The sequence below is a fragment of the Otolemur garnettii genome, unplaced genomic scaffold (assembly GCF_000181295.1).
Source record: "Otolemur garnettii isolate 467f Iridium unplaced genomic scaffold, OtoGar3 scaffold00042, whole genome shotgun sequence".
Taxonomy (NCBI): Eukaryota; Metazoa; Chordata; class Mammalia; order Primates; family Galagidae; genus Otolemur; species Otolemur garnettii.
This window is the reverse complement of record NW_003852437.1, coordinates 11,329,137-11,356,607: the sequence shown is the minus strand read 5'-3', so window position 1 is coordinate 11,356,607 and position 27,471 is coordinate 11,329,137. Positions and strand designations below refer to the sequence as shown.

The 27,471-nt window shown below is 39.9% G+C and overlaps 1 protein-coding gene across 3 annotated transcripts in view; it reads right to left on the bottom strand.

Moving 5' to 3' along the window:
- MAP7 (microtubule associated protein 7) overlaps nt 1-27,471 on the bottom strand; it is a 181,837-nt gene that overhangs the window by 56,723 nt on the left and 97,643 nt on the right. For all 3 annotated transcript variants that reach the window (XM_023513523.1, XM_023513524.1, XM_023513522.1), the window contains one exon: nt 6,101-6,199. In XM_023513523.1, the coding sequence (XP_023369291.1) occupies nt 6,101-6,199 (99 nt within the window). The remainder of the gene's footprint in view (nt 1-6,100; nt 6,200-27,471) is intronic.

The window sequence follows — 27,471 nt, the reverse complement described above, 5'->3', positions numbered from 1 at the left end:
AAAAAAAAAAGAACATATACATAACCTAGTATTGATAATCCTCTACAAAGTACCAATATATCAAACAGTCCATTCTTAAGGTTTTCTTAAATTCCCTCAGCTCAGACCCCCTTTCAATATTCTCTTTCCTTCTTTCAAGAACTAGTAACTAACCATGCCTTTCCTTGTGTCAGTTTTAATAATACATTTTTTAAAATGAATAGGCTTGGTGACTGTAGCTCAGCAGTTAGGGTACTGGCCATATACACCAGGGCTGGTGAGTGGAATCTGGCCCAGGCCTACTAAACAACTACAATAACAACAACAACAAAAATAGCCAGGCATTGTGGTGGGTGCCTGTAGTCCCACCCACTTGAGAGCCTGAGGCAAGAGAATCGATTAAGTCCAAGAGTTTGAGGTTGCTGTGAGCTGTGACGCCGTTGCACTCTACTGAGGGTGACATAATGAGACTCTGTCCCCCCCCAAAAAAAAAGTTGACAAAAGCCATAGTTTACTATTTAGTAGTAATTTATCTACTATTTAGTAGCATTTATCTCATTATCATTAGTCTCCTGCAAAACAGTGACGTCTCACCTCTCTCACCCACTTCTTTGTATTTAGTGTTTAATCTACTGAAAGACCTACTTTCTCTGCTAGTTAGTACCTCAAAGTCCCCAGGGTTACCTTAAAGAAAAAGATAACTCCAGCTCAAGAGTTCCACTTTGAGTTTTTGTTTTCTTAAAATCTCAAATGAAGAAAAGGATGCTTTCTCCTTCCTTTTACTACAGGCACTTCCTTCTATGAAAGAAAAAGTAACCTTCTGAGGTGGACAAGATGCTTGTTTAGTCAAATTATTACTGACACTTATTACCCACTTACTCTCCCTTCAATCAACAAAGATGAATTTGGGGGTTTTTTTTTGGTTTTTTTGTAGAGACAGAGTCTCACTTTTTCACCCTTGCTAGAGTGCAGTGTAGTCACAGCTCACGGCAACCTACAACTCCTGGGCTTAGGTGATTCTTCTGCCTCAGCCTCCCAAGTAGCTGGGACTTACAGGCGCCCACCACAACACCTGGCTATTTTTTGTTGCAGTTTGGCCAGGGATGGGTTTGAACCTGCCACCCTCGGTATATGGGGCCGGTGCCCTACTCACTGAGCCACAGGCGCCTCCCAACAAAGATGAATCTTAAAAACAATGCTGAGCCAAAAAAAAAAAAAAAAAAAAAAAGAACATAAGATGGACCCCTCACCGGCTCATAATCACTATAATTTTTCAGATTCCCTAATCATCTATGAAGTTCCACATATTATTTATGTAGAAAAATATGGAGGCTTGAGGGCCCCCAAAGGTTTAATTGAGAAGCAGAAAAACGGCCATTGGATCCTCTCAGGCATCCCTTAAGGGCCATTCACAGGGGATTTTGCTGTCGTTTGTTTCTAGTGAAAGAAAATGATGCCAAATGGTATTCTGAAGAAAAAAAGAACTCAGCACAAGTCAAGATGAAGTTAAAAGAAAGACCTTTAAACCCAGTACAGTGGCTCACATCTGTAATTCTAACGCTCTGGGAGGCTGAAGCAGGTGGATTGCTTGAGGTCAGGAGTTTGAGATTAGCCTGAGTAAGAGGAGAACCCCATCTCTATAAAAATAGAAAAAATTATCTGGGTGTGGTAGGGGCTTCTGTAGTCACAAATTTTAAAAGATATCAATTTTTTTTTAAAGATCTTTAAAGAATAGTTACCATACCTGGTGTATATCCAGAGGACCAAAATCACTTTATAACAAAGATATTTGCACCAGAATGTTTATTGTAGCCCAATTCATAATTGCTAAGTCATGGAAGAAGCCCAAGTGCCCATCGACCCATGAATGGATTAATTAATTGTGGTATATGTACACCAAGGAATATTATGCAGCCTTAAAAAAGATGGAGACGTTACCTCTTTTGTGTTTACATGGATGGAGCTGGAACATATTCTTCTAAGCAAAGTCTCTCACGAATGGAACAAAAAGTACCCAATGTACTCAGCCCTACTATGATACCAATTTATAGCTTTCATATGAAAGTAATAACCCAACGATAGCCCAAAAAGAAGGGGAAAGAAGAGAGGGACGCCAGGGAGGGGGGAGGATGGGTGGAGGGAGGGTAATTGGTGGGAACACAACTATGGTGCATTTTACAAGGGCACATGTTAAATTTACTAAGTGTAGAGTATAAATGTCTTAATATAATAACACTGTGAAGGCTATGTTAACCAGTTTGATGAAAATATTTCAAATGGTATATAAAACCAGCACACTGTACCCCATAATTGCATTAATGTACACAGCTATGATTTAATTAAAAAAAAGAGAGAGAATAGTTATCATTTAAATAACGCTCCTTAAATAATGAGATTTGCTCACCCCTAAAAACTTTAATTATAAAACACTTGGTTTATAGAAGCTGTATAAACACATAACAAAAAGTTTATAAACCAGATGTTAATTACTTTCTAAAAATTTATTTTTTATTTTTAGAGATAGGGCCTTGCTCTGTTACCCAGGCTGGAGTGCAATGTGATGATTGTAACTCCTGGAAGCCTCAAACTTCTGGGCTCAAGGAATCTTCTTGCCTTAGCCTTCTAAGTAGCTGGGACTACAGGTGTTAGCCGCTGCCCTCAGCTAAGCTTTGTCACTGTGTTGCCCAGGCTGGTCTTGAACTCCTGGTCTCAGGAATTCTTCTGCTTAGGCCACCCAAAGCATTGGGATTATAGGCATAAGCCATTGTGCCTGGCCTAATTACTTTTTAAATTATACTGACAAAATCTGCTAACAGATGATATTTCAATATAAACTATATGACATTTCTAGCTTACTTTCAATTTTGCCAAATTTCGAAATGGAGGCTTTAATGACATTTGGGACACACACATCCACACCTACCATCTTCCACTTAGTGATGTTGAACCTGCAGGCTTGGAACCATATGTAGCCTTCTGGATTCTTGGGTGTAGCCCTCTGACTGAACCCAAATTTCACAAAACAAATCCTTTTTTTTTCTTTTTTTGGGACACAGAGTCTCACTCTGTTGCATGGGCTAGAGTGCCATGGAATCAGCCTAGCTTGTAACTTCCCACCTTGCCAGGCACAGAACAAATCCTTTTAATAACACCAACCTTGAGAGCCTCAAGTCATGACATTAGCTGGTGTTCCTGCAGTAATGAGGCAATGCCCAATTATGCAATGTAATGGATAAAAGGCACTTTTAAGTATCTTTCAGGTATATGTTCCAGAAACAGCAGTGTAAGAGGTGGCATTGATTTCTCCTTATACTTTGGTTTCACCTAATCTCTATGCTATCATTTCATATAAAAATTATGCTCTTCCCCTGAAACAAACTGCCTCCTTTCAGATAATATGTAAGAAACAGGGCTGTATACAGTACTATATAAATGTGTCGATTAATCACTATAAGCAAGGCCAATACTTAGGACTGCCAGAGTTCCCATGGCCCTCATTTGAGATCGGTGCTGAAATAATTACTATCTATCCTGAGTTACATTTGGGAAACTAAAGAATTAATGTGACCTTGAAACTTTTCAAGAACAAAGCATCTGTAAATTTACAAACTGTTTTGTTCTGGGTTCAGATACTCACAGTTGAGAGTAATGGCCCTTCCAGGACTACATGGGACCTGGCCAAGCAGCTATGCTCATGCTTATAAACCACCACACAGGACTTCCATAACATGTTTGAGACGTAGCCACAATTCAAATATACATAGATACTTTTGAAAACAAAGAGCTGTCCTGAACCTAATAAGTATAAATATAGAAGGTAAAGAGGGAAGGAAATTTAGTTAGAATTTACTGGGTTAAAAGGGACTATGATTATAGGCATGAGCTACAAGGCATGGCAGCTCATGCCTATAACCCTAGCATTCTGGGAGGCTGAAGCAGGAGGATCTCCTGACCTTAGCAGTTCAAGACCAGCCTCAGCAAGAGTGAGGTTCCACCTCTACTAAAAATAGAAAATATTGGCTGGGCATGGTGGATGTTTATAATTCCAGCTACTGATGAGGTTGTGGCAGGAAGGTCTCTTGAGCCCAGGAGTTTGAGGTTGCTGTGAGCTAGGGTGATGCCATTGCACTCTAGCCCTGGTGACAGAGCAAGTCTGTCTCATATAAATAAATAAATAAATAAAATAAAAAGGATTGTGAGAAATCATTTAGTCAGGATACCCATATCTGGTTAAGACAATGCTCAAAATATAGTATGTACTTTCTTCCCCTTGTCTCCCTAAGTTCTAGAGAATGAAAATCACCAAACTGCTTTAGCCAAACATTCCCATGACTCATATCCCATAAAATCAAAAAGTTTTACTGTAGCCTGTTTCTCTGACATGCAGCCTTTCATATTATCCTTTGATATAAGAATCAGGAAAATAACATGATGATTTCTAAAATAAGAGCCTTTTATATTTATAGCTTTGCTTATCTGTACACACAAAAAACCAGACATTGGGGATGCTTCAAAAGACACAATCAGAAATGAAATGTTTCCTCATTTAACCTGACTTTGGCAACATAAATCAAATGGCTCCATAAAGAGATGGCTGGTTGAGAAGATTTTTGGGCTGTTGTGCTTTCTACACACTGTGTGTACATTTCTCTTATCACACTGGGTAGCTCCATGTTTGAATGATCTATCCATACATTGGCTTACTTCATCATACTGTCAGCTGGAGGGTAGAGACTATGTCTTTTAATAATATATCCCTAATATCTCCACGGTGCTAACACTAGATGAATAAATGAGTTATTAGGATATAAAAGTATAAACTGTACAATGAAGAATGGTTACATTTAGAAGCAATGGTAGGTGAGGAGAATGAGAGAAATGAACTACAAACAGTTTAGCACTGTTAAATTCTCACTGGAAATAAATGGGTTTTTGTGCTTAAGAACTTCTACCTCTTAGGGATGCTCACTTGGGTACAGGAATTAACGGCTACTAGCCTAAGCTCCCTGAGGGAGGGGGGTGGCTATAATGTTTGCACATATAGTACCTCCCAGGCAAAGAAGACCTCAGTGAACTTTAGACGATCGTTGGGAAGTGAGTGGACACATGGCTGGATAAATGACTCAATGAAAAGGCAAGCTAAAGGAAACCTCAGTGTGCTAATTAAAACTCCACTTCATTTTCCTTAATGGCTGCTCAGCAATATTTGCAATAGTACTTGTTATTATCTTTCATCTAAATGACAAGAAAGGCTTATCTGCTCTGTTTAAGACCTTTTCCACATGAAAAAAAAATCACAAAACTGAATACAGTATAATAGAGAATATTTTCTATAAGGCTAGAGTCAGTTATTTCCGTCTTTATTCTCACGGAGTCACTGTTCTTGAGTGTCTTTGGCTGGGGAAGTAGCTTCCAAGAACTGCGTGGGGTATTCTCTTTGCTTTGTCTTCCCTTGTCTCTTATTGTCATACCAAATATGAGTCTCTCCCAAGAGCCACACAATGGTTGCTAGATACCTGGAAATGACTGCAACATCTATTCAATTATTTGTTTTATGTTTACAGAGTGTTTGCTTCTTTGTATCGCTGAATGGAACAGACCATGAATCATAGGCTATTAAATGAAATTACGGAGTAGGTGTACAATCATTGTGGAGAACAGAGAACAAAAACATGATTCTATATGAGCTTTGCTATGTGTAAAGATTTCTTTAAATAGTTTTTGAAAAAGTCACAAAAGAGATAAACAATAATGTTCAGCATACAGGCACAAAAAATGGCATCACGTCTTTTAAAATGGAATAGTAAAAGTATTATCTCTTATAAGCTGCTTGACAATAAACAAACGCACCCACATATACCATCTATATGGTCTAAATTGATGGTCAAAATGATTGAGCGGTAAGCAGACCATGTTAGAATCTCCATTTTACAGAGAGAAAACTAAGGCTTTGAGAAGTTCTCATACTTAATCTCGTGCAAGCCAGTAGAGTGTGTGTTTTGGTGGTAGGGTAAAAACTAAGTTCCCCTAAATTCTAGCTTTGTTTAATTTGTAATTCATTAGCATGTCTTTAAGGCTCTAAGGATAACCATTTGCCCACAGTAAACGCAATGCACTGTACCTGGTTTAGTTCCTGAGTGGCTGCTATTTTGTCCTGAAGTTGCAGAGGCAAGGCGGTTGGAGGCAGTTTTCTTCTCTTGCACTTTATAGCTGTCAGGCGCTACACGAATAAGAAAAGAGAAAAGATGTACTTGGTTTCTTAAAATTTCTTCAGAAACACCCATCTATTCAACATTTACTGTTAACCTGGGTAGATTCGGAACTGAAAGTATGCAGTCATAACCTGTGTCCTCAAGGAGCACACAGTTCAGTGGAAAGGACACGTCCAAAAATCAGCCTCAGCTGTGTGACCAATCCTGCAGGAGTCTCACAGGTAGGTCCAGAGAGCACGTCCTCGCTGTCCCAGAGTACAGACACCTGGAGGCATCACTGAAACCTAATCTTTCTTAGTTTTTCTTCTTTTTTTTAATACCTTCTAAGATTCCCACCTCCTATGACCTTAGTTTTTATGAAGCCCCATTAGTTTAGAATATATTTCAAATGTATTCATTTCTTTCTTGCCTTGGTGTATTCAGCATCATGTAATTGTTCTCTGGCAACTGACCCCTAGGTCCTGACAACAAACATCATCTCTAACTAAATATTACGTAATAGCAAACCGTGAAAATTAGAAAGACTTAAACACATGTTCGGTACAACTCATGTTTCTGCTGAAAAGCTTTTTTGGGGGAGGGCGGGCTGTAGCTTAATTATGCTGAAATTCAATCGTAAGACCTGGGTTTAAAGATGAGACCCAGTACTTACTAGTTGAGTGATCTGAATGTTACTTAATTTTTCCAAGTAGGTCATACAGGGTGATACTGTCTAACTCAGAGTCGCTGGAAGATGCGTGTTAAGAATCTACCAGACTCTAGCATGGTATATCACACTTATAGAGCCAGCTACTCGGGAGGGTGAGGTGGAAGGATTGCTTGAGGCCAGGAATTCAAGACCAGCCTGGGTGGTAAAACAAGACTATCTCTTTAAAAAAATAAAAAGAATCTACCACAGACCTTTGCACACAGTAGGTATTTAACAAATATTCAGGCCCTTTTCTTCCAACTGCACTGCTTTCCTACGAAGTCCTGGCATGGCACATGCACAGCACCTGTGGAGTCAGCAAACTTGGCTCTGCTACTTATGAGCTGAATCCTCAGCAAGTCACTTAACCTTTCTTAATTTTCTCATCTGTAAAGGGGAAAAGTCTAGTTTCTGAGTTGTGAATAATGCAGAGAGGTAGTTCACTGCCTAGCCTGTGGCAAGGCTCAATAATGACAGAAAGTATTTTTAGCTCTCTCTTTGAGGGAAGTCAAACCCAGCTGATTTGGTGACAGTGGGCCTGGGGAGCAAGTGACCAACATGGCAGGAAGGTGTGGCTTAGCTGCTAGTTTCAGAGGTTTTCAGTTCAGCTACAATTATACCTCCTGGGGGCTGTCAGGTGGCTGAACTTACCAATGTGATTTTTAGGGGATACCCTGGTATGGGAAGAGGTAATCAGTCTTTCTAAGTTGGGGCTTGGAGAAATGACAGTTTTCTAAGATTTAATGCCTTTCACTACATTAAGGAAGTATGAACTTAAAAAAAAAACCCTCTCCATCATAATAATGGGAAAACAAAGCCTTGTAAGAGTTTTTTTTAAACAAAGTACAAAGAATTTCACTACTTAAGAACACAATGAAAATAGAAATTTATTTGCTTTCAAATTTCAATACCTGAAGATCCTAGTTAACTAGCAGATGGGATTACATATACCCCTTTACAATTTACCATTAAAAAATACAACCATTTAAAACAACTCAGGTGCCTTTCCAGTTACTGTTTACGCGAATCTGTCTTGTTTTTTAAAAGAAAAAACTGAGCCATGTACTATGATGCTCAGTAAGTCTTTGCTAGGCTCATAAAATCTTTATTGATCTCCCTGCTAGCTTGAAAGCTATATTCCATTAGTGTTGCATGTGAGTGTTAAGAGTAAAGACAAGCGGAAAGGGTACAGACAAGCACCACTGCGGCCTGGGACTCTCTTTCTGATGTATCGTGAAACAAAACAGAGATGCAGCAGACATTTGGAGCCTTTACCTAGTACAAATTCTCTATGTCCAGTAAGTGCCGTCAAAGTGCTTCTACATCCCACATCCTTTACCATTCATTGTATTCCCTGCAATGTCTTCCCATAAACATTGTGGGGTTTCTTTTTTTGTTTTTCTGAGACAGAGTCTCACTTTGTCATCCTTGGTAGAGTGCCCTGGAGTCATAGCTAACAGCAACTTCAAATTATTGGGCTTAAGCGATTCTCTTGCCTCAGCTTCCCAAGTAGCTGGGACAACAGGCGGCCGCCACGACGCCCTGCTAGCTATATTTTGGGTTGCAAGTTGTCGTTGTCCAGCAGGCCCGGGCTGGGCTCAAACTGGCCAACCTTGGTGCATGTGGCTGGAGCCCTACTCACTGAGCTACGGGCACCGAGCCAGGTTGTGGGTTTTTACTGCTTTGTTTCTCCTTTTGGCTGCATGGTCTGATTCAAGGATCTCCTCTCAGCGACTCAAAATCACTGATCCAACAAATGAGCTGTTAATTCAGTCAAAACATTGGGTTCTGAAGACACTTAGGACTATAACCTTTGGATCATCTGAGTTTAAATCTCACTAAGTAATATGTGGACGTGACATCCAGGAGGATAATGTTTCAGTCACGATTTTTTTTTTTGAGACAGAGTCTCACTATGTTGCCCTGGGTAGTGCCGTGGTGTCACAGCTCACAGTAACCTCAAACTCTTGGGCTTAAGTGATTCTCTTGCCTCAGCTTCCCAAGTAGCTAGGACTACAGGTGCCTGCCATAATACCGAGCTATTTTTTGTTGCAGTTGTCATCGTTGTTCTAGCTGGCCCGGGCTGGGTTCAAACCTGCCACCCTTGGTGTATGTAGCCGGTGCCATAACCACCGTGCTATGGGTGCTGAGCCAATTCAGTCGCCATTTTTATAAAACATGGAATGTGGGCTGGGAAGCAGCAAAAGTTTAGTACTCAATTTCTAGCTCTGTACAATAGTCCCCCCTTTTCTGTGGAGCACAGGTCTAGGACCCCCAGTGGATGTTTGAAATTGTGGACAACATCAAACCTTACATACACTATGTCTTTGTTGATCTGATAACCCAGATGTCTACTATGTAACTAATGGGTGGGCAGCGTCTACAGCATAGATCTGCTGCTGGACAAAGAGATGCTACACATCCTGGGTTGGATGGAGCTGGAAGACATAAGACCTCATCATGCTACTTAGAAGGGCACACAGTTTAAAACTTATGAATTATTTCTGGAATTTTCCATTTAATACTTTTTTGGACAGGGGAAGTATAAGTGCTTCTGCTACTATACAAGTACTTCTCTGTTACATTGTTCAACTGGACTTTCTGGACCTATAGCCCCCAGGACATGTAGCTGTGGGGACACAGCTTTGAGAGAGTGATAGAGAATACAAAACTAGAGGTTGAACCACATAGAATGGCTTTTTTATAGAAAAAATGGTTGAATATTAGCAATTTCATACCTTCAATCAAATAGTTTCAATCTATGCAGAGAGAAGTTAACACAGCAGGCCTCAGGCTACTATTCTTATATTTGTTTCAAATATTCATATAAATTTATTCCTTATATTTATTCAAATATACCTGCCAGGAGTATTATAACATCTCAATCATAGATATTAAATGTATAACCAATGTCATTTATAAAGTTTGCATTAGAACAAGAAGGAAATAAAGCAACTGCATAACTCCTAATGACTTTTCTGATTATTCCACAAAATAGCTTCTCTTTAGTTTAAATTTCTCATAATTATATGAAGTTGTGCAGTAATGACCAAAGTTCAGGAGAGCTAGCATCAGACACACCGGGTTTCACTTCTCATACCACCTCAGTTTTCTTCCCTTTTACATTTATTCAGACAGTACCCTGCTCAGTAGGAACACCTTGTGCCTGGTACTGGACATAATGTTATCTCCTCCTATCATTTCTATTTCCTTTTCTTGTCCTCTATTTCTATGTTACACTGTGTTCTGGGGCTTCCGATTCCCCCAGTAATGTGTGTCTTCTCTTGGAAAAATCATCTCCTGATACAGCCTGAAGCACTAACCCTACATTGCTTAAGTATGTATTTACAATTATCTTCTCTCAACAGAGTTACAGTCTTCCCCTCTAGGGAATATATGCTTATGCATCTCTGCCATCACTTCAAAGTATGTCAAAATCTGAACTAAATATCCTCACAAAATGAGCCGATCCTTAATGTCAGTCTCTTTGTTACTATTCTCGGAACCACCATATTCGCAGGCTCAGAGATGTTAAGTAATTTTTTCAACAAACATTTATAGATGCTGGCATGGGCAGAGACTGTGCCATGAGCAGAGGTTACAAAGATCATGAGACACAGCGTCTGCTTCCAAGATGCTCACATCCTTTGGAGAAGACAATGTGCACATACATGAAATTGCAACAAAAGACCAATTCAATTTCTAAAAAACCAATAAACCACAGAAGGTTTAATAACCAAATAAATGATGTAGTGTTTATAGGGATTCAGAGGTGGAGAAAGTGCCATGGGGGGCAGTAGTTACTGGGCAAGGACAGAAGACTGGATACATCTGGAAACATGAGGAGTAAAGTGGAGAAGGTCCTTTGGTGGGGCGAAGAAACATGAGACAGCTAGGCCGGACAGTGGGTTTGGGATGGCAGGCAGCTGCAAACACAGCAAGAGAAACAAGCTAAAGGCAATGCCTTTCTGAGTTCCAAGAGTTTGGACTTTATCATGACGGCAACAGAAAGTCATCGAAGCATAACCCATGGAACTTGTGGCCATGAGCTACGTTAGCTTCAGTGGATTCTGTGTAAATGAAAAGCCAAGTCTAACAAGCCTGCTGTAAGTGACTTTACAAAGGTTATCATCTTGAAAAAACAACAAAGTGAAATCACACATCCTAACAACTCTGCCTTGTATACAATTTAGTAACTATTCAGACTTGTCCATTTACTTTTATTATGAACCAAGAGCTAACTATTTGACCCTAAATGGGAAAAAAGTGACATAAATGAACACAGTGAAAATTAGTCTGTAGCTGAGAAAACGAGCAGCAGGGGAACAGCAGAGTCAGTGTGGTCTCCCTAACAGGAGCCAAGGGCAGCTTCCGTGTACCACACACGGACCACCCACCAGATACGAGACTCCAGCCACAAATGCCAGCGAGGAGAAGCAGAAGGTAGGAGGAGGAAATAGTGCCTGCTGGGAAACACGGTGTGTTTTTGAAGCTATTTTCAGGCAGGTCAAAAAGTGACGTATGGGCAGAAATTAGTGGTGTTAATCTTTTCCACTATGCAAACTTACAGGTATTTTGCCACGGCAATTTAAGTAACTATAGATGCTAAACACAGCACAGTCTAATTTGCCCTTCTATACCAGCTATACTCTAATTTACCCTTGTAAACCTATTTCATGGTGTGGTGTAACATCTAATCTTCACATTTAACCTGATGGTTTGACACATCAAGAAGAACGATGAGCCATTTCTTTAACACTATTGCTCACTTCTTGTTGTAAAAGCAGATGCAACTGAATAGTGCCATTTGATAATAATGTATATTTTATTCATTCACAGAATCCTCCTGCTGACAGAAATAACTCAAGATTTATTTTCCTGCTCTGTAAATTACTTGTAAAAAAAAAAAAGATTTATTTTTTCTTTGTATTTCATGTACTCCATATAGAACAAAAGTTATGTGGTGGCTATAGTAGATTGCATTAGAGGATGGCAACAATGGTGGAGGCTTTAAAATCTGGGAGAAATTCATTCAGAATTGATAGAGACTGAAAGTTAATTTCTGATTTCTCTATCTCTCCATAGTGGAAAAACATTTTTAAATGCATGACAGTGAAGGAAAATGATATTCAACCAAAAGACCAAGAAATTGGCTCAATATTGAGATTGTACAAACCCAACAGAAGCCAGGCCTGATGGGTCATAGCTATAATCCTAGCATTTTAGGAGACTGAGGCAGGAGGATCACTTTAGGTCAAGAGTTCGAGACTTGCCTGACCAAAATGCCGTATTTATAAAAAATAGAAACATCAGTCATGAGTGGTGGATTATGCCTGTAGTCCCAGTTATTTGGGAGGCTAACGTGGGGGAATGACCTTAGCCCAGGAGTTTGAGGATGCAGTGAGCTATGACAATGTCGCTGAACTCTAGCCAGGACAGAGAGAAAGCCAGTCAACAAGAAAATAACAAAGCCAACACAAGGACACTGATTTTATAAATATTTAATATAATCCAACACTGTACATGACAGAATCTACCATGGACACCACCCTGTGTTTTTATAACTGACACTAAAGCATGAAGGAAGGAACAGAGACATGTAGTTATTTATTTTAATTTATAAGTATCAATTTCCAAAGAGAAGTTAAGGTAGTTGTATTGAAATGTCAAGATCTATATGTAAGATGATAAAAATACTGACATCGCCATAACTTTTCCAAACCAAATCTACCTGTGTGCTAACTTATGCATGATAGGGAAAATATAAATATCATGTAAATAACAGCAAAAGATAAAATTTGATCAAAACAAGTTACCAAAATATTCCTACATGATAAGGAGTGGGCTATCTGTTTGCTCTAAAAAGCTGATGTTTAATCATAGCCATTGTATTCTGAGCTTTAAGGAACAGATTCCAAGTAATGGAACATCGGTATTTAGTCTATGACATCTGGCCAATTGTAGTTCTATGATAATTTTTCTCTCCACCAGAGCAACTTCGGGTGGGGGGCGGTGTTCTGTCTGTCAACTTTATAATATAAATTCATCTTTGTATTTCCAGTGTTTAGCCCACTCCCTGGTACATATGTGTCATTATTTTTTTTTTAATTAAAAACATTTTTTTTTTTGAGACAGAGTCTCTGTCACCCTTGGTAGAGTGCTGTGATGTCATAACTCACAACAACTTCAAACTCTGGGGCCTGAGCAATCCTCTTGCCTCAGCCTCCCCAGCAACTGGGACTATAGGTGTGCGCCACTATGCCCTGCTAGTTTTTTCTATTTTTAGTAAAGATGGATGGGGTCTGGCTCTTGCTTAGTCTGGTCTCAAACTTCTGAGCTCAAGCAATCCACCCACCTTGGCCTCCCAGAGGGAACATATGTGATATTAGATGAATGCCTAAAGAAGGAAGAGAGGAATAGAGAGTGGCAAATTATGGCAACTGTTCAGAAAGAAAAAGTATTAATGACAAGATTAGTAACAAGAAAAAGAATATATTCTTATTTTTGGTTGACCGTTAAAATTGTAGAAGTGACAAAAAGTTGTCAGATCAAGGTTACATCCACCTCGTGTCAGAAAAGAAAAAAATATTTCATGTTATTCTAGGATGGTTTCAACATTATATCAAGCAAGACTCAAAATGAATGTTTATGTAGCCCCTGAATAGAATGGTCTGCCCAGTATCACCTACAGCACAATTCTCAGGAATGAGTAAATTCTCCAAATACAAAAAACAAGTTGAGTATCCCTAATCCGATAATCTGAAATCTGAAACAGTTCTGGTCCTAAGCATTTAGGATAAGGGACACTCAACCCGTATTGCCCAGAATGCACAGGGAAGAGTGTGTGAATGTCACAGCCTCTGCTGACAACAGTGGAAAGGCTGCAGAATGAGCAGCTCATCTTTAAGATGTTTGTAAACTCCACCCTGTTTCCAAAGCAATTTAGTAAACTTCTTTTGATAATCTGCTTGTTAAATAGCCAAAGAAACAGCCACCTTAGCTGAATATGGGAAAACGCTTATTTCAGAAAAGCACACGTTCCATGTATTTTGTGGAAGAGCCAGTGAATCACCCACTAGGCTGTGTTGTTTACTACCAAAAGCAGCTCCTTGATTCATGTTACGAACTCTGCCTGACACATTTAGCTGACAGGAATAAACGTTACACACTTTAAAATGCAAACAAAAAGGCTTTTATCTAATAAATCAATAAATAAAACAAAAACCTTCCTTCAGCCAGCTGGCAATACTAAAAATAAAACAGAAAAAGGGGTATTTTTCACCTGCATTAATATAAAACAGATTAGCAGGCAAGCCTTTTCATCCACTGGTGACTTGGTCTCCTGGTGACTTACACAGTCACGATGCTAGCTACTACACAAATTACTCCTGCCCTACAATATGAATAATATTTATGACTAAGTAAAGGGCAAACTCCACAAATAGGGGGGAAAGTCTAAGCATATTAGAGTTGTCCAGTTACACTGAGAAATGGTGATTCAGAGATTGTAGTTACCTGTCTAAATGTCAACCCCGAGAAATGGAGTTTACCACGTTAGACCCAATTCAATTAAACTCAATGTGTAATGAGAAGAAACTATTTAAATAATTTATGAAAAGAAAAATAATTAGAACTGAACTTTATTATGCTTTGCTTAATTAAAATAACCAACAGAAAGAGGTTGTTTTTACTTTAACAGGATCATAATTTACAGAAAACTAAAATGGCTAATGCTGATTTTTACACAATGATTACTATTTGCCACTAAATAAGAAAGCTTTCTTTTCTTCTTTTTTTTTGAAGCAAGGTCTTGTTGTGTCCCCCTGGTCACTGCTATCTCCAGCTCCTGGGCTCAAGAGATCCTCCTGCCTCAGCCTGCCAAGTAGCTGCGCCTAAATGTGTGTGCCACCAGGCCTAGCTAGTTTTTCCTATTTTTTCTAGAGATTGCCCCTTGCCTTGTTGTCCAGGCTGGCAATCCTCCTGTCTTGGCCTCCCAAACTGCAGAGATTACATCTACGAATCACCATACCTGGCTAGGAAAGTACAAAATAAAATTATCAAAGCAGAAAATATACAGTCTTGGAAATAATCCCCCAGAAGCAGTGGACTCAGTTTTTTCTTTCTTTCTTTTTTTTTTTTGTAGTTTTTGGCCGGGGCTGGGTTTGAACCCGCCACCTCCGGCATATAGGACGGGTGCCTTACTCCTTTGAGCCACAGGCATGGCCCTGGACTCAGTTTTAAGTATCACTTTTGCCAAGAAATTTGAATGTAATTTTAATCCTATGAGTATCACTTGACTGAGTTTAAACAGTGAAGTAAATATGTATATGCACCACTGCAAAATACCAATCACAAATCATTCTTCCTGTGTAGAAAATAATACTAAATACTTCAAAGTTTCTTATATAAACTTTATAGAGTTGACTAGGAATGAGGGGGAAGTACTAAAATGTTAAGTTTATCCCAATTCATTTCCAGTAATCACTAAACACTTAACATTGTTTAAAATTATGCACCAGTACATTCTCACCATACTGTCCTGGGCCACCCATCATTCTACATCTGTGACACTGTTTCTTTCCCCCCTCACTGCAACACCAGCCTCACCATCTCTAACTATTTACACCCAGTCTTACATGACTGGTCACTCCTGGTGCTGTCCTTTGTACTGGTTTTCGTAAATGTGTAATGACATACGTGTATATCCACCAATAGAGTTTAACATACTCTATTTATCCATTTATCACAGTCCAGGTCAAGTCTCTTTCTCATAAATCTTTTTTAGCGATTCCCATCACATTTCTTTCTCTGACATTTACTATATTCCAGTCTGCCCATACTATTTAGCATTTGATTTCATTCTAATCATATTCAGAATGTATGCTTCCAAAGTTCTAAAATACTGATAGTCTCATGAGAGGCAGGACAAAAATCAGGTTTCATAGTTAAAAAAAAAAAAAAAAAGGAGAGATGAGGAAGGGAGAATGCTTGATGCAGTAATTTTCTCTTGAAAATTCATACTTCAAGTTAAGGGGAAGGAGCTGTGTCATTTCATGCTGGTTACCCAAGAAATACCCATTCTCTGATGCTGCTTTTCCAACAGAACTCTCATTGGCCATGAGACACAGATCTGGGCAATAGTTGAAAAGTCAAGTTGTTATGTGGGGTTTGTGAGAATGACTCTGATGGCATGAACCTGTTCCCTCCTTACTCTCCCCTTTTCCCTCTGCCTTGAGCGTGGATGAGGTGCCCCAGGTAGAGCATCCATCTGGTAACGGGGAGGCTGTCATCAGGGAAAGGCCAAGGGAACACAGAGACCCAGCCCCGCATCTTTAAGCTGCTGGACTAGGACTAGCAACTCTTTATCTACGTGTTTCCTCTAAGAAAGAAAGAAGAAAACTCCTAATTTCTTTAAATCACTGTTTTAGGGGATTCTATCCTCACAATTAAAAATAATCCGTAGGGCAGCATCTGTGGCTCAAAGGAGTAGGGTGCTGGCCCCATATACTGGAGGTGGTGGGTTAAAATCCCGCCCCAGCCAAAACCTGCCAAAAAAAAAAAAAAATCCCTAAACTGATACAGAGATCCTATTCACTAAAGAATGAAGTCCACACAGATTTACAAATCTTTCAGATTTGGCCCCAGCCCACACTAACAGATTCCATTCCCTCAATTCTCCAACTCTTGCGCCAAGTCAGATATCACTAATGGCTGGAGGAGAGACTCTAAATGGGATTTGGCGGTAAGACTCACAAAAGGTGGAAGAAATATGTGAGTATATATATAGCAGGGGAGAGGGGAGGAACGAGATAATAAAAGACTATGAAAGAGGCTCAGTGTCCATAGCACAGTGGTTACGGTGCCAGCCACATACACGGAAATTGGCAGGTTCAAACCCAGCCCGGGTTGCAGTTGAACAACTGCAACAAAAAATAGCTGGGTGTTGTGGCGGGTGCCTGTAGTCCCACCTACTTGGGAGGCTGAGGCAAGAGAATCTTTTAAGCCCAAGAGCTTGAGGTTGCTGTGAGCTGTGATGCCACAGCACTCTACCAAGGGCGACATTACAACTATGACTCAAAAACAAAACAAACAAACAAGACAGACTATGAAAGAGAACACACAAACTAGAAGGCAAAAACAATGCATGTGAAGCTAGGTGGTGGTTTCATGACAAAAATATTTCATATGTGGTGTCTTAGACAATGGCTTTTCATTCAAGGCATTCACAAGCAGGTTAGACATACTGAGGGATTCTCTACATACTTCCTATTTCAACTTCTCTTTCATTTGGTACATCATAAATCCTACATATTCCAATTTCCTTCAGAAGTCAGGCAGTAAAGCAGGTGCTGGTTCATCATATTAAAGCATATCAGCTTTAGTTTTGGAAACACAGGAGGAGCCAAGTCAGGAGATAAAAATGAGTGAAAGATGGCATATCTGGGTTTTAATAAAATTTGTAACAGAAATCAGTTTCCTGGGAATTTAAACACCTTAGAAACCAGCAGAATTCTGAAAAGAATGTGAAGGGTTCCCAGATCAAACCTAGTCATCTAGAATGGCTCTTGGTAATTCCCAAGCCATGATTCTCTTTCTCCTCAAATAGTATCGTAAGGCCCTACTTTAACTGCAACTCATAGCTTCCCTATCAACTATTGTATAAATACTTCCTTAATACTAGGAAGGCATTAATTGCACACGCTTATAAAAAGAAATAAAAGTAAAATGTTAAATTGTTATCTTAATTTTATTTAAAAAAAATAATAGATTATATGGCTCAGTGCTATAGCTCAGTGGTTAGGATGCCGGCCACATATACCAGGGCTGGTGGGTTCCAACCCAGCCCAGGCCTGCCAAACAACAATGACTACAACCAAAAAGTAGCTGGGTGTTGTGGCAGGCGCCTGTAGTCCCAGCTACTTGAGAGGCTGAGGATAGACAATTGCTTCTGCCCAAGAGTTTGAGATTGCTATGATGCCACAGCACTCTACAGAGGGTGACATAGTGAGACACTGTCACACACATACACACAAAAATAAATAAAAAATAATAGATTATAAAAAGATCATGAAGATAAGAATTTTAAAGGCCCATAGTCTAATCACCCAGATAACCTATTTTTTCTTTTCATCTTTAAAAAGAAACATCTATCACATGGTTAGGAAATTCAAATAGTACAAAAACCTATAAAACGAAAAGTGAAAGCCTCTCCTTTCTTTCTTTTTTTTTTTTTTTTTGACAGAGCCTCAAGCTGTCCCCCTGGGTAGAGTGCCATGGCATCAGGCTCACAGCAACCTCCAACTCCTGGGCTCAAGCGAGTCTCCTGCCTCCGCCTCCCAAGTTGCTGGGACCATAGGCGCCTGCCACAATGCCTGGCTATTTTTTTTTCAGTTGCAGCCGTCATTGTTGTTTGGCGGGTCCGGGCTGGATTCGAACCCGCCACCTTAGGTGTATGTGGCTGGTACCTTAGCCACTTGAGCCACAGGCGCCGAGCCGTCCTTTCTTTCTTTATAAAAAAATTTTATCTTTTTTATAAAAAAATTCCTATACACATGTATACATTGACTTTGTACTTATTCAGAATATCATGCTATTAGAATTATATTTGCTCTTCTGGCAATCTATCTTGTTAGTCTACTTTTCAAGTTCCTCCTTTAACTACACCTCATTTCATCATTTCTAATATGTGGTGGCTACTGCAATTAGATAGTCCGGATGCATCTTCTTTTTAGGTTCTCTGCTAAATCTTCATTGCTGTGTGAGATCACTGCTGACCTGATCCCTTGCTCACTGAGGTGGTAAATCACTCTCTTGCAGTTTAGACCTCTCTGCTTCTGCCAGTCTGAACTCAACTGGAAAAGGCAACCTCTTTCCAAGGAGGCTTTGCTTTCTAGAACAGCACAACAGTGAACAAAAACAGGACTGGATCCTGAAAGAAGCCACAATATTAGGACTAAATCAGAAGCTTAAAGAAAGATTTGTTCCATGTGGACCATTTCTTCCCCTCTTGGTTTGCAGGCCAAACCTGCATTTGCTCCAGCTGTACCTTCCGCCATCTCTGACAGGAGCGCTTTGTGGGCTGACGAATCAAACTGCTTCTTTGGCACCTTCTCTAACAGGAAATGGAGGAGTGAAGCAAAAGCACAGGACACTTCCCAGCCACATTTATGGCTGCTCCAAAGCCAGAATCATCAGGCTGTTTGAGCCAAGGAGTACTGAGCAGAGCAGAATGCTGAAGCTGCTCCATCCTCTGATCTGAGAGGTGGTGAACATCAGGGAAGGCGGCCAACGCTGCCCACAGTGAGGGGCACCACTGGCCCCCACCTCGCAGGCTCTGTACAGATGTGGTAGTCAGGCTACTGGTGACTTTCACAAGTATACAATTTGTAGTGTGCAAATATATTGAATCTTTTTTTTTTTTTTTTTTTAAGAGTCTCACTTTATCGCCCTTGGTAGAGTACTGTAGCATCACAGCTCACAGCAATCTCTAACTTCTGGGCTTAGGCGATTCTCTTGCCTCAGCCTCCCGAGTAGCTGGGACTACAGGTGCCCACCACAAACCTGGCTATTTTTTGTTGCAGTTTGGCCGGGGCTGGGTTCGAACCTCCCACCCTTGGTATATGGAGAAGCACCCTAACCCACTGAGCCACAGGAGCCACCCCTTTTGGCTAAGATCAAGTGTAGTATCTGTTCTTATCAGTTTATATTTGAATCTTTTAAATAATTAAGACTATTATTCTGGAGTACAAAGAAATATGACCAAACAAGGACTTTGATATGCTCAGTAATAACCAGAGATTCAATATAAGGCCAGGAAAAAGGGGTTTAAATCATAAAGCATTCCTTTAGCCTTATGTAGGAAAGAAAAAGGGACATCTAAAGCATGCTCTGGTCTTTTTTTCTTTTTAAAAAATCTTTTCGCTAGACATGGCATTTTCTTTGTGCTGCTAATCACTTTAATTTGCTACACTCAATATATCCACAAATGGGAAAATCTTAAATTTTGGAACCTACTGAATATGTAAATGTAGTAACCAATGAAAACAAAACAAACTAAAGGACAGGATCCCAATCTGAAAAACACCGAAACAAGAGAGTGGTTTTACAAGTTCTACCAACTCTCAAAAGCACAAAGGCAACTGTGTGGCAGGTGTCACAACCTGCCAAACAGTAGCAGGCCACAGGAAAGGCTCTTTGTAGGCCAGCCTGAATGGCCCATAAATGAGCACTGGTGGCGAATGGGTCCACAGACTGAAAGTTACGAGCTTACTGTCCTATCAGTATATTCACTTAAAGTATGATACATCCATTTCAAACAGAGAATCCAATTACACGTTCTAAATCTGCCTGAGCTATAGGCACTGTGGGGTCACGGAGCACTAAGCCAACACTAAGCTGATAAACGGACTCTTTTCAATGCTTTTGGGAGGCATTTTATGTGACTATTTCTTACTTTAGAGCTTCCCTTTGGAGAAGTGGTTCTCAACCTTACTAATGCCAGGATGTATTTCCATTGTTACAAAGGGGTTGCGACCCACAGGTTGAGAACTGCTGCTTTGGAGGTTGGTAGCTGAGTAGTAGCAGAAGCCAGAGGAAGGTGAGGGGGATTGAGACCCTGTAGACAGCTCCTCCTAGAAGGAGGAAAAAAGCAGCTATCACTCACTCAGTGGAATCAGGAAGGGATGGAGCTGTTGTTCTTTCATCTCTGGAGCAAGGGACCATCACTGGCCTGGCCTGTCTTCTCACCCTGTTCTTTGTCTAGAAAGAACTGCTCCTAGACAACCAGTCCTACTTTCAAAATTGCTATGGAGTCACTGTCAGAAAGGAAGACATCTAACCAAGTGTGAGTAGATCTCCTTTCAGTCTCTGAATGCCCCCGCAAACTCACTGCCTTTCCTAGATACACAAGGAATATTCTGAGCGACCTAGCAATACATTTTGTTGTTTACGAATGAAACACATGCCCAATATTTCATGAAATTTTTTGTTATCCCACATTCTTTGTTTCATAGAAGTGGAAAACCTTTGAAAGATTTTTAAAAGGTGTGGGCTTTCTGTAAGTAGTAAGGTAAGGAGAAGTTCTGATACTCAGTTTGGTCTCCAAGTAGATTAAGGCAGGAAAATTACAATAGCTGGTTGAGGGGCAGGGATAGGGAGAAGAGTTTGGGAGAAAGGGAAAATCTGCTTTAGAAACAGCAGAATATGAGCAATATGAAAGTAGACTATTGTGCTATCAAAACAGAACATTTAACAGAAATTGAATGAATAACTATTTTTCATAGAGATTCTATGATAACATTATTATACAATAGGTTAAGTAGGCTTTTGTGAATATCAGCTATACATGCAATATTTTTATAATCTGAGTATGTGCTCTAGCTTTCAAACAGCTAATATGTAAATGATCTGGAATACAACCTATTTATTGTTGAGAACTGCTATTTAAAAAATAACCAAATACCACAAGAGTCTAGCAAGGGGTGGTGCCTGTGGCTCAATGAGTAGGGCGCCAGCCCCATATACAGAGGGTGGCGGGTTCAAACCTGGCCCTGGCCAAAAAAAGGCCAGGCTTTGAGGGGGGTGGGGTGGTGGTGCCTGTAGTCTCAGCTACTCAGGAGGCTGAGGCAAGAGAATCGCCTAAGTGCCCAGGAGTTGGAGCTTGCTGTGAGCTGTGTGAGGCCACAGCACTCTATCGAGGGTGGTAAAGTGAGACTCTGTCTCTTTAAAAAAAAAAAAAAAAAAAAAGATGAGCTTTTAAATATTACCTGTAAACACTGTGGATGAACATTTACTGCACTCAAAACCTTCCTAAGGGCTCGGCGCCTGTGGCTCAAGCGGCTAAGGCGCCAGCCACATACACCTAAGGTGGCGGGTTCGAATCCCCAGCCCGGGCCCGCCAAACAACAATGACGGCTGCAACCAAAAAATGGCCAGGCGTTGTGGCGGGCGCCTGTAGTCCCAGCTACTTGGGAGGCTGAGGCAGGAGACTCGCTTGGGCCCAGGAGTTGGAGGTTGTTGTGAGCGTGATGCCATGGCACTCTACCCAGGGGGATAGCTTGAGGCTCCGTCTCAAAGAAGAAAAAAAAAAAAAAAAAAAAAACCTTCCTAAGAATAGGAAAGATTTCAAGGAGTAGGGTGCTGGCCCCATATACTGGAGGTGGTGGGTTCAAACCCGACCCCCACCCCCCCCAAAATAGGAAAGATCCAGAGACTGGCTAATGCCAGTATCATCAGTGAGAGTTGTTTTACACAAGAAAAATTTACCTTCTCTTTCTGTAACTCGCCAAATCGATTTGAGAAGTTCTTAATCATAAAAACATCACATTAAAGTCATACATGGATATGGGCCTTCAGAGTGATCAAATTAATGTGAACACATTAAAACGATTATCTAGATCTCTGCGTTGGATAAACAGTTATAGATAATCTTTTATGCATTAATGTCTATCCTCTATAACAATAGATCAGGCTCAGCTAGTGAGAATTAGTGATATGAAAGAATAATTCTATTGTATATGGAATCTGAAATCAACACAAATGGTATTTTATGTGCCATTATCATTAAGGCAGACTTTCTAATCATCCATTTGCAAGCTGTGCTGGGCTAGACTCAGTGGGTTAAACAGATGAACTTCTGGAGTCCTTTTAGATGCCTGAAATTTTGCTCACATATTTAGTAAAATAAAAGCTCTATAATGAAGAAAAGTGTTTTGCAATGACATACATTATTGTGAGACACATTATTGCCTAAGACAGAAACGATACAGAAGGCATATTCTTTTATTTTCAGTTTCTACAAATAATTGCCTCCTTCCCCTTTCCTTCCTTGCTCCTCTACAGACTGCCTCCCAAGCTGTGCGATCTGTGATGATGCTCCTGCTTCTCATGAGTGAGACTCCCCAGGATAAGAGTCCAATTAACCCCCTTTTTTTGACTCCTTGGCAACAGAACTGGATAAAGCCTGGTGCTCACTCAGGAGAGGCCTGCACCAGAGATAGCACCTCCACACTAAGTGGGGACTTCTCCACCTCCATCCCTGAACCCTTGGCCAACTCCAGAGATACCCAGAAGCCAAATAACTTTCTTCCTAAGAATTTGGTTAGCTGACTTATCACTGTGTTGCATAATTCTTCCCCTGAAATAGTGCCAATTCCATCTTGGTTAGCAGTTCCCAAAAGCACGCTGCTGTTTACAACAATCCATACAGGCACTGTCTATCCTGGGGGTCATAGAAATACCAATATTGATCTGACTTATATCAACCCAAGTTCACTTTGCTAATACTGCATATAAGAATGCCAGTTTCATCTAAATTCTTAAGGATACAGACAGAATTCACAGTTATTTCAGAGGCGCTTATAGTGAAACATCAGCTGACAATACATCAGTTTCTGTTGATTTGAAATTATTATAAACCAGCTTTAAAAGTTTGTCAATTAGTAATTCACTAGAAAAAAAAATCCTAGGCCATTTTATGAAACCCAACTTTAATAAAAAAATTAAGCTTATTATAAAAGCTAGAAAAGTTATTCTAATACTACCTAATATTTTTGATTTTAAATCTTTATGTTTTGATTTTAGATTATTAAAAACCTTTTTTTAGAATATCTAAAACCATGCTTTAAATTCTAATTAGAAATGTCCAATTTAGGATGGGTGAAGTGGCTTACACCTACAATCCTAGCACTCTTAAGAGGCTGGAGTGGGAGGATGACTTGAGTTCAGGAGTTCAAGACCAGCCTGAGCAGAACAAGACTCTCATCTCTACCAAATATAGAAAAAGTTAGCCAGGCATGTTGGTACATGCCTGTAGTTCCAGCTACTTGGGAGGCTGAGGCAGAAGGATCACAGAGCCTAGAAGTTTGCGGTTGCAGGGAGCTATGATGACACCAATGTGCTCTACCCAATGAAGCAAGACTCTGTCTCAGGAAAAAAAAAAAAAGGAAATGTCCAATTTATTACGTGCAACTTCTAAATCCTGATTCAACCTTGCTTTAGCAAGGTCTACTGGAGTGTCTACTCTCTCTTATATATTATCAGATTAACTTAGTAAGGAATGAAAAGTTGCCAGAGGTAAAGCTAACAAAAGAAATAACTCTAAGACTAAAAAAAAAAAAAAAAAAAAGAAACCAGTGAAAACACTCAGCTGACAGTTGACATTGTAAAACAGGAGAAGCACAGACTAATCACTATAAAATCCGAACTTTAAAAAAGAAATAGTACAAACTACTGTAAAGGAAAATTATAATAATACTAATGTAGCAGCAACAATTGTGAGAGCCGATTTATCAAGATCCGTCTAACATTTACAGACACTTTGCTAAAAGTTTAACATGTCTTGCATCTAATTTCTATAGACACCTTGTAAAGCAGGCAATTGGCGTCCACATTTGATACTGAAAATATAGACGCAGAGAAGAAGAAGTGGCCAGAGAAAGGTACAAATCTAACTCGGTTTGATTCCAGAATTCGCATGGTTTTCTTTCATCATGCTCCTCATTCTAGAGAAAAGGGTCAAACTCATTTGTGGGACCAGATGGAGAATACCTGGTCCAGAGGCCTGAGAGGAGGTGTGTTGTCCTTTTTCTTCTTCTTTTTTTTTTTTTTCTGATGAGAGAAAGCAACAAGAGGCCTTGTGCCTACGATGAGGTATTCAGCTCCCATGAGACTTTCTCTCACTGCCTTGTGATGGTTCAGGGTTCAGCCAGCATGGCCAAGTCCGCATAAAGGCACAGTTAGTGTTACTATGTTATAATATTTAATAATGTTGATGAACACACAATAAAGTCACAGCTATTGTTATAAAACTAGCAGGTCCTCAAAACTATAAAATATTAGATCTTCATTAAAATAATAGAAAATCTACTTGGAATGGGAATTGTATTTCTCATTTTTGTTATGTCCCTCACACCCCCATTCCTGGTTTAATTAAAAGGTAGAAAATGAAGAGAGAACAATAAACAATTACTATAGTTATTTGATAATAGACACAAGATAAATGTTTCAACTCCTTTCTCTGCTAAAATTTAGGCTATAGAATATAAGACTTCAAAAAGTGCCAAGTGCAACTGTTTTAATTCTTACTAATTTTTATTTTGTTAACATGAGATGTAATTTTATGTTCAGCAGGTGAATACCTGCTATAGTTTAAAGGTATGTGTACCTCCTGCAAATTCTTATACTGTAACATTAGACCCAATGCCATAGTGCCAAGAGATGGGGCCTTTAGGCAAATAAATCAAGCAGGTTCTCCCCACATGAATGGAGTTAGCACCTTCATAAAAGGGCTCAAGAGAACTAGTGAGGACCTTTTTTTGCCCTTCCATTTCTTCTGTGAGGATAGGCGTGGGTCCCCTTTTCCCTTTTGCCCCCTTTGCCATGTAAGGATGTAGCAAGAAGACCCTCACCAGACACTGAATACAAACACCTTGATCCTGGACTTCTCAGTCTCCAGAACTATGAGGATTATTTTATTTTATATTTTATTATTTATTTTAATTTTTTAAAACAGAGTCTCACTCTATTGCCCAGGGTCAGTCTAGCTCATAGCAATCTCAAACTCCTGGTTTCAGGCAATCCTCCTGCCTCAGCCTCCCAGAGTGCTAGGATAGCAGGCCATTGTGCCCAGCTGAGAAAATAAAAGTTATGCTGCTTATATCCGACCTAGTCTTGGGAATTTTGTTATAGTGGCATAAATGTTCTAAGTTAAGACACTATCAAAAAAATCTGCACAAGACACATAGTATCTCCAGGATGCACTCAGGAAAAGAGGCCCACGCTGCTCCTGTTTTTTAGGAGTAACAGTAATCATCTTGTTGACCTTCCTACTGCTTGGATTTGTCTTTTTTTCATTTTTCAAAATGAAAAGCAAACATTTTCAGACCCTCTATATTCTGCTTCCCACTTAATTCACTGGGCTGTCATAAAGAAACTGAGATTTTCAAGTTCAGAATTAAGCTAGTATTATGTTAGTAATTGAGCAGACATAAGCATTTTTGTTTTTCTTTTAAGAGTACAGGTCTGGAATACAGAAAATCTCTGTGAGACAGTAATAAAATTTCAATGCTGAAGTATAGACATAAACAGGGAGTGGCTAGCTTAGTGGTCAGCTTCATGCCTGGTCTTGCTGCTTCTTTGAAGAGTAGTTTTGGGCTGATGGGTAGTTTAATAGTGCCAGATTCAGTCTGAGCTCAATTTATTACAGTGAGCTGCTGGTCAAGCTGGGCAGGTTTAGCTTGGTTGGCTAAAGCAGAAGCTTGAAGTTCAGGGTACAATACCTGTGCAGGGGGTGAGCTTCACCCTCAACAGAATCTTGTTATATGATCACAGACAATTATGATGACAAACAGGTAGGAGGTATGAGCTGGATGATTCTTTATGTAATTACTCAGCAAAATAGTTAATGAGCAGGCACTGTTCCAGGCATAGTAATATAAGAATAATAATACTGAGGTTAAAGTCTCCCAACGTAGACAGACATAGAAATATATAATTAAAATGCGATGTGGTAAGTACTGTGATAAAGATATGTATCAGATTTCCATGGGAGCAGAGAAAGATAAGGGAGGCTTCCTAAAGTAGGGGGCACCTGTGTTGACCCTAAAGCGTGAGCAGACATGCCAGTGGAGGGCACTTTTGGTGAAGGAAAGGCCACCATAAACAAAAGTGGGAGAGAGTTTATCCCAGTTTGGCGCCTGTGGTTCAAGTGGCTAAGGCACCAGCCACATACACCTAGGTAGCGGGTTCGAATCCAGCCTGGGCCGCCAAACAATAATGATGGCTGCAACCAAAAAAATAGCCAGGCGTTGTGGCGGGCACCTGTAGTCCCAGCTACTTGGGAGGATGAGGCAGAAGACTCGCTTGAGCCCAGGAGTTGGAGGTTGCTGTGAGCCGTGATGCCACGGCATTCTACCCAGGGGGATAGCTTGAGGCTCTGTCTCAAAAAAAAAAAGAAAAAAAAAGAGAGTTTATCCCACTACCCACAGGGAAAACAGCAGGATATGTATCAGCCTTCAATCGTTCCAATGAGAAAAGCTATTAATTTGTTTCATAACTGAAGGATTACCTCTTTTCTCTATTCTCTTAAAAATGCTTTTGATCAAAATGCAAAGTTTTTTTCCTCGTTTGTTATAAGAAGGAGACTATACATCTTGTATATCATGGGTTTATTGCTTTGTAATTTTAGAAGGTGAAAGAAAGCTATTAGTAAAAATTAAGATCAGGAATTGTTACAATAATGAGCAGAGGATATAGGTCTAAGGTTACAACACTTTCAAATGTGGGAGGGGAGCTCAGTATTAAGATTATTTTATATTAAAAATAAAAGTTTTAAAGTCTTTTTAAAAATCTCTCAACCCCCATTCTACTCTATATTTATGAATTCAACTTTTCACACTCCACATGTAAGTCAGATCCTGTGGCACTGTCTTTCCATGCCTGGCATAAACCATGTAATGTAATGGTCTGCAAGTTAATCCATGTTGCTCCAAATGACAAGATTTTCTTTTTTTTTTTTTTTTTTTTTTTTGAGACAGAGCCTCAAGCTGTCCCCCTGGGTAGAGTGCCGTGGCATTACAGCTCACAGCAACCTCC